Source organism: Westerdykella ornata (assembly GCF_010094085.1).
Source record: "Westerdykella ornata strain CBS 379.55 unplaced genomic scaffold EI97scaffold_12, whole genome shotgun sequence".
NCBI lineage: Eukaryota > Fungi > Ascomycota > Dothideomycetes > Pleosporales > Sporormiaceae > Westerdykella > Westerdykella ornata.
The window spans coordinates 632,311-648,468 of NW_022986862.1; the positions used below are offsets into that span (position 1 = coordinate 632,311).

At 52.0% G+C, this 16,158-nt stretch overlaps 6 protein-coding genes across 6 annotated transcripts in view; 4 read left to right on the forward strand and 2 right to left on the reverse strand.

Annotated features, from left to right (window-relative positions):
• Positions 1 to 918: 918 nt before the first annotated feature.
• Positions 919 to 2,888, forward strand: EI97DRAFT_474744 (uncharacterized protein; the record flags this gene model as incomplete). Its single annotated transcript, XM_033801902.1, has 1 exon — positions 919 to 2,888. The coding sequence occupies exon 1, from the start codon at positions 1,047 to 1,049 to the stop codon at positions 2,886 to 2,888; it is 1,842 nt and encodes a 613-aa protein (XP_033653554.1). The 5' UTR covers positions 919 to 1,046.
• Positions 2,889 to 3,461: 573 nt separating this feature from the next.
• EI97DRAFT_433946 (uncharacterized protein) lies at positions 3,462 to 6,220 on the forward strand. Its single transcript, XM_033798498.1, has 2 exons — positions 3,462 to 4,871; positions 5,019 to 6,220. The coding sequence occupies exons 1-2, from the start codon at positions 3,597 to 3,599 to the stop codon at positions 5,736 to 5,738; spliced, it is 1,995 nt and encodes a 664-aa protein (XP_033653555.1). The 5' UTR covers positions 3,462 to 3,596; the 3' UTR covers positions 5,739 to 6,220.
• A 775-nt stretch (positions 6,221 to 6,995) lies between these two features.
• EI97DRAFT_419793 (uncharacterized protein) lies at positions 6,996 to 8,008 on the reverse strand. Its single transcript, XM_033797005.1, has 3 exons — positions 7,934 to 8,008; positions 7,580 to 7,877; positions 6,996 to 7,531 (listed from the first exon to the last, which is right to left on the reverse strand). Exons 1-3 carry the CDS (start codon positions 7,936 to 7,938, stop codon positions 7,136 to 7,138), a joined length of 699 nt encoding a protein of 232 aa, XP_033653556.1. The 5' UTR covers positions 7,939 to 8,008; the 3' UTR covers positions 6,996 to 7,135.
• Positions 8,009 to 8,067: 59 nt separating this feature from the next.
• Positions 8,068 to 9,603, forward strand: EI97DRAFT_467717 (uncharacterized protein; the record flags this gene model as incomplete). Its single annotated transcript, XM_033801616.1, has 2 exons — positions 8,068 to 8,073; positions 8,145 to 9,603. 2 exons carry the CDS (start codon positions 8,068 to 8,070, stop codon positions 9,489 to 9,491), a joined length of 1,353 nt encoding a protein of 450 aa, XP_033653557.1. The 3' UTR covers positions 9,492 to 9,603.
• Positions 9,604 to 13,190: 3,587 nt separating this feature from the next.
• On the forward strand, positions 13,191 to 14,083 carry EI97DRAFT_501743 (uncharacterized protein; the record flags this gene model as incomplete). The annotated part of the gene is made up of 2 exons (XM_033802719.1): positions 13,191 to 13,352; positions 13,403 to 14,083. The coding sequence occupies exon 2, from the start codon at positions 13,490 to 13,492 to the stop codon at positions 14,081 to 14,083; it is 594 nt and encodes a 197-aa protein (XP_033653558.1). The 5' UTR covers positions 13,191 to 13,352; positions 13,403 to 13,489.
• A 1,439-nt stretch (positions 14,084 to 15,522) lies between these two features.
• EI97DRAFT_63608 (uncharacterized protein) overlaps positions 15,523 to 16,158 on the reverse strand; it is a 4,185-nt gene continuing 3,549 nt past the window's right edge. Inside the window, exon 9 of the mRNA XM_033802973.1 lies at positions 15,523 to 16,092. Coding sequence (XP_033653559.1) covers positions 16,013 to 16,092 — 80 coding nt within the window. The 3' untranslated portion in view covers positions 15,523 to 16,012. The remainder of the gene's footprint in view (positions 16,093 to 16,158) is intronic.

Here is a 16,158-nt window from a genome sequence, read left to right on the forward strand (position 1 = left end):
CGTGATAGACTACGCGGTGATGCAGTTATCTGGGCGGTCGCCGAGAGAACCCTACGGACTTTCTTCGAAAGAGGATATCTTCTTGGACGACAGGTCTATGCTACTACCGGATAAACAGTATCAACTAAACCCTAGAGCAATACCTGGTACCGTCCTCTCCGTCTATTTGTGGAAGTGTTTGCCAATGCCGCCCCGTGCTTTCCAGGCACTTTGCGTTGTGTCGCTAGATCCAGGTATCTGCGTTACGGTGTGATAAACGGAATCCCTCGTATCCTCCAAGGACGGGCCAGAACTATGCCCTCAATTGTTGTATTTGCTTGCTTGCGTCGCCGTTGACACGGTTGCGCCCTTTTCCCAGCAACCCGTTACCCGCCTTTCACTGACACTAGACCTTTCACCAACGCCAAGTTTCCCGCACACCTGACACACCCTCACAGCAGATAATGACGTCTCTGCTATTTTATCGAGCGTGCCTTCCTGTTATTGGCTTCCCATTATCGGCGTAAACAGTGGTTGCCTCCGTTACTAGGGGAAGGATAGCTTGACCCAACTTGCGTTCTCTTCTTCTCTCTCTTCCGCTCATATCACAACCACGATTTCGTGAGAGGTATCCCCTGCGGTCTTTCTGTTCGCTTTCCCTGAGATCTTTCGAGACTTGTTCTGCGAGCTTTGAGATCAGTCTGCTCACATCCTCTTGACATCCATCTCCGTCAGTTATCCGCCAAGCAGCTTCCTCAGCTTCGTGGAGTGCAGGCATCGCCTTCTTAGATCGCAAGACGTGGCTCGTTGCTGCCGATTTACAGAGTCTTTCCACTTGAATCACTCGCAATCCGCGGGTTCTGAAATTCCGTTAGACCTCCTTCTCGACGATGCGAAAGAATTCACTGACCTTTGAGCAGCCATCTCTTCTTTACAAACCGCCACAAACTTCTCTTCGGGCTACAAGACGCCTCTCCCATCTGACTCTTTACGGGGGCCATTCACACCTAGCTATCCGAAAGCTAGTTTCGCCACCTGATCTCTAACCACCTTCAAACCGCTGCACCATGCAGTTGCTCACGGCCATCTGCGGGTGGCTGTGCGCCTCCTCCAGCTTGACTTCAAGCAAGCTAGGTGGCAAGGGCCTCACTACACCTCGCCGGACCATTGAAAAACTTGTTGAGATTCATATCCAGAGAGTCACGACGACAGTCACTGCAACAGTCACCGAAACCGTTGGCATTATCGCTACCCCTCTGGTTCACGCCCCTTCCCCGACCTACTCTCCCGTTGGCTTCCAGGAGTTTTCCTCCGACAACTCTCCCGTCGACTATTCCCCCGCTGAGACTCCGTTCTCTGCACCTAGTGTTTCCTCTGGATTTGGTTTCTTCTCGTCTGACGATCTGGCTTCTACTCTGTTCTTCATCGGACAATTCATGTCTGAACCGTTGCTCGTGGTCCCAGTGTCGATCCTGGGCGTTTTGGAATGGCTCTTCTGCTCCTGCTTCTTTGTGTCATTCTGCTTCTTCTACTGGCACTGCCACTTCCGCAAGCGAGTTCAAGAGATCCTCGAAGACCTCTGGATAGCGTTCTCGCGTCGCTCCATACCGGTCTGGGTACTTTTCTTCGGCATGCTGCACTGCTTTGCGGCCGAAGATGCACGCGATCATCCGCTTCATATTTTGATCGCTGAGCCTTTCGCCCCAAAAACCTTCAGGTGGTTATACGAAGAGCTGAGTGACGTGTGGGACGCTCGCGAGACCATGAGCCGACTTCGTACAAAACTTTGGAATGCCTATCGGCCTGTCGTCCTGGAATCGATCGAATGGTACCTGCTGCATCTTCAAGAGGCCGTGTCCCTCATCGACATGGTCGGCAGACTCGTCTTCACCATCCTCCTCAAGGCTATATGGCTAGTCGCGCAGACACTCCGTCTCCTTGTCGCCGGTATCGAACGCAGTTCCGGGGCGATCTTCCTACCTTTGGAAGTCATCGGCCAAAAGACTTTCCTCCTCATCATCGCTCTCTGGCCCGCCCGCATCTTCAACCCCGTCCGGGCATTCTACGACGGTGTCCTCACCTGCCAACGAACCTACTACAACCTCGTCACCGAGGCCGCCATCGCCAACATGACCTACGACCAACGCCTGAACCTCGTCATGGAGAACCGCCGCCTCCGCATCCAACTCCGGGACTTCATCGCCCAGGACGGCTTCGTCGGCAAACTCGCCGCCCGCTGCATCGACTACCGCACGACCATCTTCGCCCTCATCCGCGAGGCCAACTACCTCTGCACAGTCATGGACATGTGGGCGACTTACGAGTGGGACAGGAAGAACAACTTCGTGCGCAGCGTTCCCCTCATGGGCCTGCGATATAACTCTGCCAAACTCAAGTTCTGCGACGAGAAGACCGAGCAGGGGCTCCATTTCGCCGTCCGGGATCCAGTGAGGCACCCGACATGGATGAGTTACGAGGAGCGGCAGCGCGTAGCCGACGGCAGGAACATCAAGCAGCTGTGCTCGAGGGAGGAGTGGCAGCGCAGGAACATCTTGACGTACCGGGAGCCGCTCTTCGTGAAGCACCAGGTCGCTGCGTGGGGACTCGAGGCGCGCATGGGCGATGTCCAGTTCCCGGATTACGATACTTTCGACATGGATAGCCCGGACGGGTTGGGCATGAGCGAGGAGCAGAGGAGGGAGGTCCAGTTTGACCCCGACAGTGGCAGGATTGAGGATGTGGCGTATTTGGGCAGGGCGTTGGAGAAGTGGGAGGAGATGGAGCTGGAGGCGGAGCGCCAGAGGCAGGGCACGATTGAGGGGAAGTTGCGGCGCTCGTGGCTGGTTCAGCCGCCGCGTGTGGAGCAGGAGCAGGCGCTGAGGTTGAGCCAGCGGATGGCGTCCCCATAGTAGGGAAGGAGGGAAAGTGTGAATATGCCAGGAGTTAGGGGAATGGGATGGGATTGGTATGGCTTTGGCCTGGGTGGATGCAATATGATAGGTACCTATAGAAACAGGTAGGAACATTGAATGTTTCCGCTGGGATGACAAGAATTGCCCCAGGGTGGAGAATACGGTAGTGATTTCAAATGTACATAGCGTAGATAGTCACGGACTTGATGGAATGCCAACGCTCTTCCCCCCCAGTTTCACTCTCAGATATGGTGCTCTCCTCCAGTGTTTTATAAGGGACTTAGAGAAATAAACCAGCCGGACGGCGATGCGTACACTTGAGCACGGGATGTGTTACAGCTGCGTACTTCTCAGCACGATGTTGTCTTCAGACGCAGCACGTGATTGGGATAAACCCAGGGATTATAATTATACTCCGTCAATGTATATGAATAATCTGAGAGATATATGAAGTTTTTGATAGGATCGAAGCTTTTATGAAGGCGGTAGGCTTGACCGCCTGAAGCTGTCGTGGCCGGGTAACATGCATGGCGCACAAGTTCATCCGATCAGTCAGCCGCAACACAATCCCGACACTTACACTCCCTAATTTGACCCTAGACACCGACGAGACGGAAGCACAACCTCTCTAATACTACCACCCCCACCGCCTCCATCATTCCCTCGGATCCCAAACGCGTCGCTCCGCCTCAGCGCCCAGCGCCCATGGGGACTGCGGTCGACTCAGGGCAGTCCCTGCTCCTCCAACAAGACGGGACCGGCGGTGTCTACTCGACCCTCCCCATCACCCTGACCAAGGGCCGCCCACCGAAAGAGGCGCTCCAGAACCAGCGGACCATCCGCTTCGAGGTCCGGTCTCTCGAGGAGTTCGAATCGACGCTGCGGGAACATCTCGACAGCAATCCCGAACACCCGGAGAATATCCTCGCCAGGTTCAGTTTCTGGACGGGAGCCAGCTTTCTCGTCACCGCGCCGCAGGAGATCACGCTCCGGCAGCAGCAGCAGCAGCTTGCGAATGCTCCGCTTCCTACACCTCCGCTCGAGGGCCAGCAGGGGCAGAGCCAGCACCAACATCACAATGCACCTCCAGGCTACCAACCCGCCATGGCCCCGGGCGTCCCTCAGTACGGCAACGCCCATCTGAACCCTCCAAACAGCTACCACTCCTCCGCCGCTCCCACCGCTCCACCAGCTCCCAATTCCTCCAACCCCCCACAACAACGCTCCAACGAGAAAGTCACCATGACCATCGACTCCGTCCTCACCCCCACTCTCTCCCGCGACGACCGCCTAACCAAGAACCGCCAACTCGTCTTCGCCAAAGCCCTCATCGCCGCCGTCCAACGCGCCGACGGCTTCCGCTACTCGTTCCACAACAGCTGGTACAGCGGCCGCGACCACCGTGCGTTCGGCTTCTCCTACTACTGCAACGACAGCTTCCTGAATAAAGACCGCGCGGCGAATGGCAAGGGCACGAAGCTGGGGAAGAGGGCTACGAAGCCCGTGTTCCCTTGTGGGGGGTTGGTTCGGATGCTGTTCTCGGCGGTGGAAAAGACGCTGGTGCTCGAGTATAGGCATAATCCGTGCCACAAGACGTATGCGGAGCGGGCGCCACCGCCGAGGCCGAATGCGAAGAGGAGGAGGGTGGACGGGGAGGGTGAGGCGGAGGCAGCTGTGGATGGGAATGGTCTAGGGGTGATGGCGCGACCGCCGAGGCCGAAGAAGAGAAAGGAGAAGGCGCCGTTGATTTCGGTGGAGAGTGAATTGCTGGCGCAGTCGAGGTTGTCGATGCTGGACCTTATTCGGACGGACCCGTTGCCGGGGATGGCGCCGGCATCTTCGGCGGATGGAGGACTCAATGGTCAGGGTAATGGGGGAGGGAATGTGAATGGGGCTGTGGCAGCGCAGGCGCAGGGGCAGCCGAAGCCTCCGAAGAGGTCGAGGAGGAGCTGTGAGATGTGCCATGCCAAGCGGGCGAAGGTACGTTTCCATGTATTTATCATCGCACTTGCACTTGAGCCGGAGGCCTTCCGCCAGTATCTTTCGGCTTCAAATCCGTCATCAAATCCGTCAATCCTCTTCTCTTGCGCTCCCAGCCCACGTACCATCCACTAACACAGCCCCCAGTGCGACGCCGTCCGTCCCACTTGCTCCACATGCCGCGACAAGGGCCGCCAATGCATCTATTCCGCAGATGAAGACGGCCAACCTGCGGCTGAGCAAGAGCAAGCTCAAGACCCGGAGGCTCTAGTCGCGGAGCTGCGCAAGAAGTTGGCGGATATGGAAGAGAAGTACGCCGAGGCACAGGCACAGATCCGCGAGTTCCAGGCCAAGGAGAAGGAGAGGGAGCGGGAGAGAGAAGTGAAAGCTTCCACCAGGGCTCAGCCAGTTGGCTCGGGGATGGCCATCCAAACGCAGTCGCATATACAGGTGCAACAACAACAGCCGCAGCAGCAACAGCAACAACACCAAGTACGCACGCAGCCGCAGACGCATATGCAGCCGCCAAGGAGGCAGTCTCATGGCAGACAGCCGTCCCATGCCCATGTGCATTACCAGGCGCCTACTCGGTCCCCTCTCCAAGCCCAACCTCCCTCGCTGCAGGACCAGCTCCAATCGCACTTACAAGACCAGTCGCAGCCCCATCTCCAGAACCCGGCTCAGTCGTATACACAGGTGTCTCCGACTTATCCACCACCGAGCCAGACGCAGTCGCAGTATCAGGCACAGCAGCCTCAGACGCATTACCAGGTCCAGCAGGGCCATGGGCATGCGTTGCCTGCGGCGAGTTATCGGCAGGCACAGGCGCAGCAGGGGCAGGCTTCGCCGTGGGTGTTTTATCAGTAGGGGAGATCTCGTGGACGGGCACGTGACTAGGGGCTCGTCTGGGAGTGGGAAGGGGCAAATGAGGTTGGGTGAATACCTGGAGGGTTTTTCCTTTTCTTTCGTACTTTGCTTATCGGCTTTCCGCCGTGTTTTCCTGGCTGGGCATGCTGGCAGCCACCTACCTATCTATGAGCGCGAGGGAACGGAATCGAAGATCCGGCAGTGCAGTGTTATGAAGCTCGTCTATACCCCCCTTAGTACTTTTGTTTATGCGGTTATTGGTTCTGGGTGGGATTATGGGTTATGGGTTATCTATCTACGGGGTATTGGAAGGGTTCTGGGATGGGGGTATTCGGGTTTATGTATATGAAATGACGGGTTGGCTTGATGGGATGGGTAAGGTTATATTTCTAAGTACTATATGTATCGGACCGTCTCCTAGGCTTGGGATACAATAGTGTCTCGATAGGAATGCTTATGTCGAAATAAGAATTTTGTGAGGGGTTTGAGGCTGTGTGGTCTATATATTTATGCTAGATTTGCGTTTGGATAGCGTGTGCAGTGAGTGCAAATGGCTGTTAACTTAGGTAGTGGATGATGTGCTGCATACCCGCATCCGCACTGGTATACTAACTGTCAGATATCGGTGGAGTCTCACTTGGTGGACGGAGAACGGTTAGGGTTAGGGTTAGGGTTATGAGTGGGGTGTTTGGTGCTCCCGGTGTAAGCGGCGTACAGAAGCTTCATCCAGATACATCTTGGTGCGCAATCAGGCCTTTCCCGCAGCAAAGAGGCCTCAAACTTGCAGGCCTCACGTATCAGAAGCTTTATAAGGTTTATTACACTCCGAAGGTGCGGGATGAGTATCTCGCCCACGTAATAGAAGGGCGTAAACCACTAGAGTGAGTTCGGATCACCATAATCGCATGAGTCTCTGAGTCACATCGACTACTACTGCGTTACGTTCCGACCACCTCGTTCCAGCCTATGATCCGAGTCCAAAAGTACTCGCAATCAATATTACTGAAGTAGACAGTGATTGGGGAGCATACGCAAATGAATTTCAATCCTTTCTGGTAGACGCAACGGAATATACGGGGAAGAAACTACTTGCAGCACCAAGACGTAGCCAGGAAAAAAAGGAACACAGGATCCTGGGCGAATAAATGGCTTAGTGGCGGGAAGAGAATATGAAATCCAAACCTAGAGCTAGGAATGGAACAATGGAAATGAAGTGGCGGGACTTTATAGCGCTGGAAGGCTTCTCTCACATGTAGTAGGTAATTCACTTTGATTTCATTTCTGTTATGCTAAATATGTGATGTGCAGATTTCTGAGATGTGCGATGACAGGATGTTTTTCTCAGCAATCCAACTCAAACGCAATAAACTCGGTGGTCAATGGATACCGCTACATCCTCATTCCTCGTCAACGCTATACCGCTTCTCCAGCCACTTCGTCAACTTGGCTATCTTGCCTTCGTACAAACTCTGATTGCACGCGTCGCTATACACGTGTTGGAGGAGACCCGATAGCTTCGTAACGCGTGTATCGCATTCCGGACATTTGAATGGATAAACCGAGTTACCATACTTAGAGAGTAAATCGACACGGTTGAGTAGTTCATTTTGATAGTCCTCATGGAGATATGCCTTCCACTGGAAACACATCGCAGCCGACTCGTTCAAGTCAACTATATCGATTCCGGAGGGGCATGCTCCAGATTCCAAATGTATTATCATCGCTGGTAGGGTGGAGAATTTCCGATAGCAGCCGTAGCATTCAATCGACCGTGGTAAATGTACCATTTGATGCTAAAATTAGTGTTAGCGTCAACTAAGACAGACATATCTTCTACTTACATGGTGAAGATTACTAGAGCTATCAAAATGCTCTTCACAAGCCTGGCAAACATTTTGTTCCTTCAGATGTACGAGATACTCCTGTGAACCAGCAATCCAAGCTATTCCCTCTCCATCATCGCAGCCCTGGCATACAACTCGATGCTTAGTCTTTCGGTTATGTTGCAGAAACTTCTCCCATGTAGATCCATCAAATCCACAGATGTCGCATCGATAATGGCGAGGGGAATCATCATAGTGCTGTTGTAATGCCTGCTGTGAGGGGAACCTCTTCGCGCATCGAGTACAGTACGCTTTTCTGCTTGCGTTATTAGGGGATTATAGACAGGAGCAATCACATAGACTGGAACTTACCCCATCAAGGCAACTGTGGATCTTCGTATGATCACAAACCTGTCAAGGCGGCGCCAACGGTCAACTGTGTCTAGGTACGCCCCGCATTTTCTATAATTAAACGACATTCCCGTAAGCTCCCACAGCCACACATCATGACCGTTGAAGGGTTATGTAATCGCCTCCTCATCCTGAGAGTCTAGAACCATTCGCATTGAATCTTTGCATCAAGTACCTCTTGCTGGATGAGATTGGGGACCGTCCTCTATTTTCCGACGAGCAGATCGCAATCGACGAGCTGCCTCAAAAGTATGACTTGTTCGGCGATAGCGGGCCGTTCGAGTACGATCGCTATTGTACATGGGAGGCCTGGGAAGAGGATATGATATGCTACGACCCCACCGAGCGAGGTTTCGGTGAATTCTTCGCCTACGCCGCCAGCCAATGGCTCAAGCATTTGGCCGCCGTCAACAACGGAAGCCTTCCCCCACTCGCAGATATAGAACTTCTATGTCAGGCAGGCTCAACTCGGCTTCACAACTGGATCAACCAGAACCGCCGCCCGGACTGCGTGATCAAGGCTCGGTTTGAGTTTGACAGTAGCTTGTACGACCCGCTTAGCGTTGTGGCGGTTTACGGCTCTGACGCTATTCTGCACGATCTGCTCAAGAATGCGACATTCGACACGCCCACATACCTTCCTTCGCCAGCCATGAAGGCCGCTGATGAGGTTCTGCAATGGGGTGACCTTTCGCGACTCAAGATACTCTTGGAGTCTGAGGCCTTTGGTTATCGACTTCGCAATCTTGAATTCTTCCAACTCATAATTCAACGATGGGTCAATTTCCGACAACGACATGAAGATTGGAAACCGGCCTTCGAACTCATCGACTGTGTCTCGGATGCACTCGTTGAAGATGAATGGGGCAGGGCGCTTCTATGCACCGCCGCCCGCGCCGGCTGTCTGCCCATCATCAAGCGCCTTGTCAATCAAATGCACAACAATGTGAAACCTAAGAACGAACTAATGGCCAGCCAGTATATATTTGTCGAGGCTGTGTTAGGAAACAATGCTGATGTGGTCGAGTGTTTGCTGGGCGAGGCGGACTTCTGGCCGCACCTACTGTTTGTGGGCATCAGGGACTGCGAAACCATTCTGCACATGGCAGCGAAACACTGCAACCCTGCCGTCTTCAAACTCCTGGTTCCCCATCCTCGCATGGCAAAAGCGCTCCGCCAGACCGACAATGCTCAGGAAACGCTGCTCATGTATATCATCAAAAGCGATGCTTCGTCGAAGAACCGGTATGAGTCGGCAAAAATCTTGCTCGCTGAGGCAGTGAAAACTGGTCCGAGCGACAAGAGTTTGAGAGGGAGACGTGACCCGTTAGAGATCGCTGTGCAGATGGGCGATGTAGAAATGTGTCGAATTTTGATCTGTAAAGGAAGGATGGACCCACTCTCCGTTTCGACGTGTGGGCCCGAAGGGCACTTGGTTCCAAAATGGAAACTGGATTTGAATGAGGAAGAAATGACTCGTTTGTTGCGAAAGCTTGCAAAGGGTCATGGTCGAGCCTAGAGACTCGGCCTACCCACCACATTGCAGCGATATCTCCCCTGAAGAAGGGACTCTGGGACAGTGACGATTCGGAATTATCTCTCCACCCACATACTCATTTGATAAACTTGCGAAAATTGCCAGCGTTTCGTGTTTTACATTAATATACAAATTCGAATCCGGGTATCAGCTCGCTCAGGTGTATGTCGGATGTCACCTCTTGATCCCCCTGCCAAGTATGCGGAAGTATAGCATAGCGAGGAATTTCGTTCTCGTACCGTTATCTCTATACGGTAGTGATGGCTTTATATGGTTACAGTAGCGATAGAGTAGGGTATGTCATTACCTGCTGATTCATACTACTAATGACCGTCTACAGGTGGCGAGACGCATACTGTGGTGAGACGCGTGCTATGGGGAAAGATCCACGTTTAGATCTTTGGAGTCTATCCTGTCGAAATCCAAACCTATAGTTCATGCATGATTACTATACCTTCCTTTACCTCTAAGCACGTACTCTCTGGCGAGGACTAGCATGTTGGTTATGCAGTCGCAAGGTTTGTTGCCTCGTCTATGTGCCACCCCTGTTCACCGATCACCTTAACGAGTTCCCTATCCCTTAAAAGCTAAATGGATGGGTTAATTGTAGTACGGAACCGGCTTGCGTTGAGCTAAAGTCACTACGATTTCGCGACTCTCTCCGTCTCGAATTTCACAAAATGTTCGTGGCCTCCAGCTGAAGCTGCTTGGAGTGAGCGTTGACGTCGGCGCCCTTGTCTGTTAGCAGCTTCACATTTTTGCTTCTGACCTCTCCACGAAGCTGCCTGGAGTGCGTTGCCGTACTCTCCGCCCTGTGCGTTGACGTCGACACCCCTCTGGAGTAGCCGCTCACAAAATGTTCGTAACGTCCCTCCCTGCGGGTCGAAAAACCCCGCGCGCCGAAAAATAGGAGGTGTACTTTGCCTTCACACCACTCCAACCCTTCGCACACCTAGATATTTGCGATACTGTTGAAAGGATCGTGCATTGTAGGTGATCCTCCGCATGTAGGCACTTTTGTATACCAAAAATACCATCTTATTGCCGGTACCGCGTCTGATTTGCAGAGAGCCTCCTTTTGTCGCGAAACAGACCCTCCTTCCAACAACACCACTACGAAGTTCTGGCTACCAAATGCGACCTATTAGAGAGGTGCTAACTAAGCCTGCAGGTATTACCGTAGAGCCGAAAGGCGCTCTCAGCCCTGTGGCGGGCATTGCGCGATGATTCATGCAAGGTCGCCACCCACTTGTGTACTTCCAGCAGTAGCAGATACAAACCCTACCTAGTGTACACGAGCCCCGCATACCTTACGTACGCATTGTGTGTAATTTACCCTTTCGCCGTAGAACAAGCTTCCTTGACGCTGCAGCGGCTAGTTAATGACGGTGCAAGAGTCATCCGTGCAGCTGTCGAAGCTAGCACCTAAAGCCAAGGTACGAGCCGTGGCTGGTGCCTGCAGATTTTCTTCCCGCCCCAACACAGTGGTTCCTGCAGCTAGTCCCAGCAAGCCCCGTGCTTCCCATTGCTAAGTAATCTAGAAAAGCAACACTCTGCTAGTATACATGCCCTATTAACTTCTATGGAGAGCGAACTACAGGTAGCGCTGCATCTCTTGCACTAGCGCTGAGTAGTGCTTAGAGCACGCTATAGTAGTAGGATGGTCGGGACCAAGTACATGCTGGTATCCGCTGCACGCCTTCTCGTACAGCGCCGAAGCATCATTATATCGATGCTGTCGGTGTAGAAGGAAGGCGAGGCAGTACACGCTGGTCAGCGTGTCGGGGTGCTCTTTCCCCAGCAACGCCTCCCTAGCTTCTAATGCACCCACATCCATATCCTTTGCTACCTCATACCGCCCCATCTCCCTTGCATACCACGCTACTTTATACAGCACCGACGCCCATGCCTCTAGCGCCTTCGCCTCCACTGGCCGGCAGTCTACCGCCGCCTGAGCGTGCGGAAACAGCGCCTGACACACCTTCCAGTTCTCGTGCCGCCCCACAGGGTAGCTACTGTCCATTACCGCCACATATCTCTCCTTCCACGCTTCCAGCTCGTTACACAGCTCCAGTCACTTTTTCGTCGAGAACTGTACCAGCCGGTGCATCTCAAATTCGCTTCCGTCTGCGCTCATCTCCACGAGCGAGTAGCTAGTCAGCATGTGGATATCGTCCTCGAAGTCGGCCTCTGTGCCGGCGTCTTGCCAGTACGGGTCACGCAAAAGCGACTCCGGGATGCCCTGGCGGTCGAAGAGGCTCATCAGCGACAGCAGCCGCGCCGCTGCTGGCATCTCTCGCCGGATATGCTCAAACGAGATCTGCCACGTCGGCCACCTCGAAAGAAGGTTTGCACTTTAACTCTCTCATACAGCAAACTCGTATCGCCCTTCCATGCTTATCTGTGCTCTTTCTTACAGTGCATCTGCAGCTTAACAACGCTTATGGTAACGAAGCCACAGTCACCGCAGCACCTGCACTGAAATCCGTCCAACTGCCCTACTCTTATCTGGAAAAAAACTTTTCACCACATCGTTGCTTCTACACGTGTCAGCGTCCAGCTCGCATAATGCTGATAGAGTTCTTAGCGTGATACATGATCACCAATTGCATAATGACATCGTTGTCGGAGCGATATGGACGTAGAGGTCATGCCGTTCGAGGGTAATAACCTGTTGGCAGGGAGACTATTGCCCTCTGATGGAATGCGGAACGCGCGTGCTGTGATCGCTTAGCGGTTTGCATGCGGGGCGGTTATCACAACACAACAGTTATGCTTTCATTGGCCTACATACAAGCCCGATTGTGCTCTGTGATCTAAGCAGATAATCATGTCCTGTAGGGTGCTCTGGGCGCAGAGATGTCTTCTGTGATCACCGTCGTGGTCTGCATCAATATTAACACGCCATCTCCATACTAACCTGACTACCGCTGACGGCCCTCGGCTACTGGCACCGGAATAAGGAGATTCTAGCAGACCTGCATCACCGTCCGACTTCACGGTCGTGTTACATAAAGATAGAAATCACGGAGAAAGTGAAGATAGCGTCATTGGGTTATCCTCCTCCACTGAATGGTGTGATTTCACGGCCTTCGTCCGCTATGGATGCTTCGAAACATCAATCGGCTTGAGCGAGTCAGCTAACGTTAGAGGTTGACATTGCCGTCATGAGTCATTGCGCTGGCCTGCTCTCATGATTGCTGAGTAAGTTTGGCTCGTTGCAGACTCTTGACAATATTACGTAAGCCTTGCCATGAGCGTGAAACTGCCTTGGTCTGCGCATTGATTTAGTAAATCCATATACTTCGCAAGCAAAGCATCATGTACCAGAACAGAACTCACGCCAACCCGCAATAGATTAAACTGTGAGGGGGTGGGTTCTATAAAATCGAATCACTTGTCCGTAATGTTATAATCTTCATGACTACACGGCGATGCACTTTCATCACCACTCATTATCCTTACTTAGAAACATAAGTGTCATGCAAAAGGTGACCAAATCAATACGCCTTGTTGATTATCCCTGGTTACTCTCATATTCTCTCACGCCACACTGTCATCGATAAGCCATCTTGGAAGGAATGGCTGGAAACCAATTTGGACCGTCATAAAAAGCCGATAGAAATTGTTAAATAGAGGCTTTAACCTGCCATTGAATATGTCGTCTATCTTGGGTTCGTCAATCAAACAGCCCAACTCTAATTGTGGAAGCCATGAACCAGCTTAACAGATGTTCAGTCTGGGTCCCGCCCGCTTGCATAATCGTCGCCACAACCCTATCATTCCTTTGCGTACTTTCGGGCGTCCACCCAGGATGGGTTAAGTGGTTATCACATTATTCGCGTAGGTAGCTCTGCTTTTGTATGCTTATGGACACATTGACAAAGAAGCAGGTCAGGGCTTTCCAAGAAGCGCTCATAAACCTGGTGGGAAAGATACCTGGGGTAGACGATATAATAGGAGCTTCTCTAAACAACATAATGGAGGATATTGGTATACCGGATTCAATATCAATCTACGCCGTGCGCTACTGTATCGAGAAAGCTCTGAGACGTGGTAGAAATGCTACAAAATGTTTCACCCGTAACTCATCGGGATTTGGCGTTGCTTTTGAGTTACGCATAGCTCTTGCCTTGTTGTATGCAGTAGGAATTACATCGTCGATACTGAGCCTAGCGGTGCTCCTCCACGCTCTCATTATCCGATGTCAAGATGACAAGCACCGCTATTGGAGCGGAATATGGACATGGATCGCCCTTGGCGCTGTTCTGTTTGGGTCCGTTACCGTTACAGTTGTGATATATGCGGTGCACATGGCACTAGCTGAAAATCTACCGCGGTCGATCCTCTCAGTCGAGATCGGTGAGAAATTTCGGTCTTACATGGTCGGCATGCGCTTGCTTAGCGCTGCGCTCGTTCTCATGCGTTCAGAGAAGATGCGGAATTCTTGGTCGCTAAACCGAGGGTACTGGATCGCACCGCCCACTCTTTCTTGCTACAGCAGGGTTGAGGTCTGTTCTGACACCCCCTTCCTGATAGTCATATGTGCCGAGGAAGAGGTGTTAAGGATATAAGTAGCGAGATGCGGTATGGTAAGGTCGACAGGGAAGTGAGGCCAAAGATATCAAGGGTATAAGAACTTAAAGAGCCCAAGTGTCTATCTCTAGGGCATCTAAGCGGTGCGATCGTTATTGGCGTTGTTGTGGTAGGAAAGTGCTGCTGGTGTTCCGCCATGGCGGTTGTTCTGTTACGATTGGATAGACATTATATATAATTACCTAACTCGCCCCTGACCTCGTCCGATATGCCCTTCCCCCTCTGCAGTAGGGCATACTTCTCCTGCAATTGCTCCCGCTCCTGCGCCCTGCCGCTACTACTCTTATTTCCTGTCCGCTCACTTGCAATATCATGACCGATGAATGAAAGGAGTGAGCCGAAATGGTAACAATATATCCCGGCTCTGGCCGATGGATGGAGCCAGAGCCCGTCGAGACTCGAGGGCTATAGCCATTTCGTCTGGTCGGTAACCTTCTCTCGATGAAGCTTGCGAAGTACTTGAGGTATTTGCCGTCTGTGTAACATGTGGTGACAGCCGCTGTGACAAGAATTGGGTATACAAAGTTGGATTTTCCACTCTCCCCAAGCAAGGCCGTGGTGGTACACATTGGCGGCTGCGCTTTGTAGCTAGCCCGTGATTCACCGAAACAGCTCTCCTATTTAGTTGCTGGCTCGTATTTTCCTTATCGTCTGTCTTGTAGGTACCAATGCCATTGATGGCCAGCGTCAAGCACTTTAGAAGAAACTTGCCCACACGCAGATAACACGCAATGATTTTTCTCAGGAAAAGTGATTGCGTCCATTGTTCGGGCTCCGTCCTGCATAGCCTGTTAGACGCAAACTGTAACACGCCGAATTGAAGAAAAGCCACATACTTTAAGCTTGTGTAATATTTGAGGCTTTCAACAAGCACGGAGACTAGCTTTTGTTAGCTGAGAATAACGTTCCGTTGGTCCCCATACTGAGCAAGACTAGAAGAATGAAGCTCGTGGCCATATCGTTCTCGTGGGTATATAAGTTACGAGAGGGTATGCGGAAGGAGAGACTGTATGGAGAGACGATATACGACCTTCGGTAGTTGTGTTGATTGAAATATGCATAACAGCCCGGTCGGAAGATGATATCCACTCGGTCAGCCTAAAGTCGTCTGAGGCGTGCTGACAGACCCTGACAGTCGAGCCAGCTTCGCATGATGTGCTCTGCCTCTCGGTCTTCCCCGCTGATGCATTCGTTAAGCGTCTCTTCTGTGAAGTTGGTGCTTATTTTGGCTGGAGCTCGTCCTACAAGGGACTTCACACTGGCACTTCGAATGGTCGGATTTCTAGGACACCATGATTAACTGCATCTATTGCCCTGCTTTGATACACCAAACCACACTCCTAGCTCCGGCTGTACAGTAATTCTATGAACCATATTCGCTCTATTCAATCATCTGACATTGATCAACGGTCTACTGCATGTGCTTTCGTTCATAACACCCTTACAAGTGGTGGCGACAATATGTACCAGGGTCGCTTACCTAACACGAAACCGTGACTATTACATTCGTTTGAAAGCAGCAAAAGAAGGCCCAAATCTAGCTTGAAGATAGACAAAAAGAGTGTATGTTAAGTTGAACTAGAGTCCGCTGATAGTCCTGCCTGAAAAATTCTAACTGCATTTACTTTGAATTCAGAATTCATATCTCATGCTTACTGTTACTGTGCAGCGCATCCAATGTCTCGGCAATCCTGCGATACCTGTTGCTTGTACGCCCAAAAACTGTTTCTACACTGACGAGAGTCCGTTCGTAGAAACCCTCTGCCTCCTTCGTCCTGCCAGTCTGCTGGAAAAGAACTGCTATATTCTGGGCGGTGTTAAGTGCAGGTATATACGTCTTTATGGCCTCCTGACCAAGGGCTTTCTCGTAGCCTTGCAGCGCTCGCAAGTACATCTTCTCCGCCTCGTCAAGCCATCCCAGGTCCACATAGAGGTTGCCCAAGTTGTTGACCGTATCGAGTGTTGATGTATGGTCTGGTCCCCATGCCTTCTCTTTGCCTTGCAGCGCTCGCAGGTACATCTTCTCCGCCTGGTCAAGCCATCCCAGGTCTAC

What these genes read in the sequence shown, in the direction of transcription:
- EI97DRAFT_433946 (XM_033798498.1), top strand. Translation starts at nt 3,597, where the DNA reads ATGGGGACTGCGGTCGACTCAGGGCAGTCCCTGCTCCTCCAACAAGAC. An exon ending in GCCATGCCAAGCGGGCGAAG is followed by an intron (nt 4,872 to 5,018) that starts GTACGTTTCCAT and finishes CACAGCCCCCAG; the next exon opens with TGCGACGCCGTCCGTCCCAC.
- EI97DRAFT_419793 (XM_033797005.1), bottom strand. An exon ending in GCTCTAGTAATCTTCACCAT is followed by an intron (nt 7,532 to 7,579) that starts GTAAGTAGAAGA and finishes CACTAATTTTAG; the next exon opens with CATCAAATGGTACATTTACC.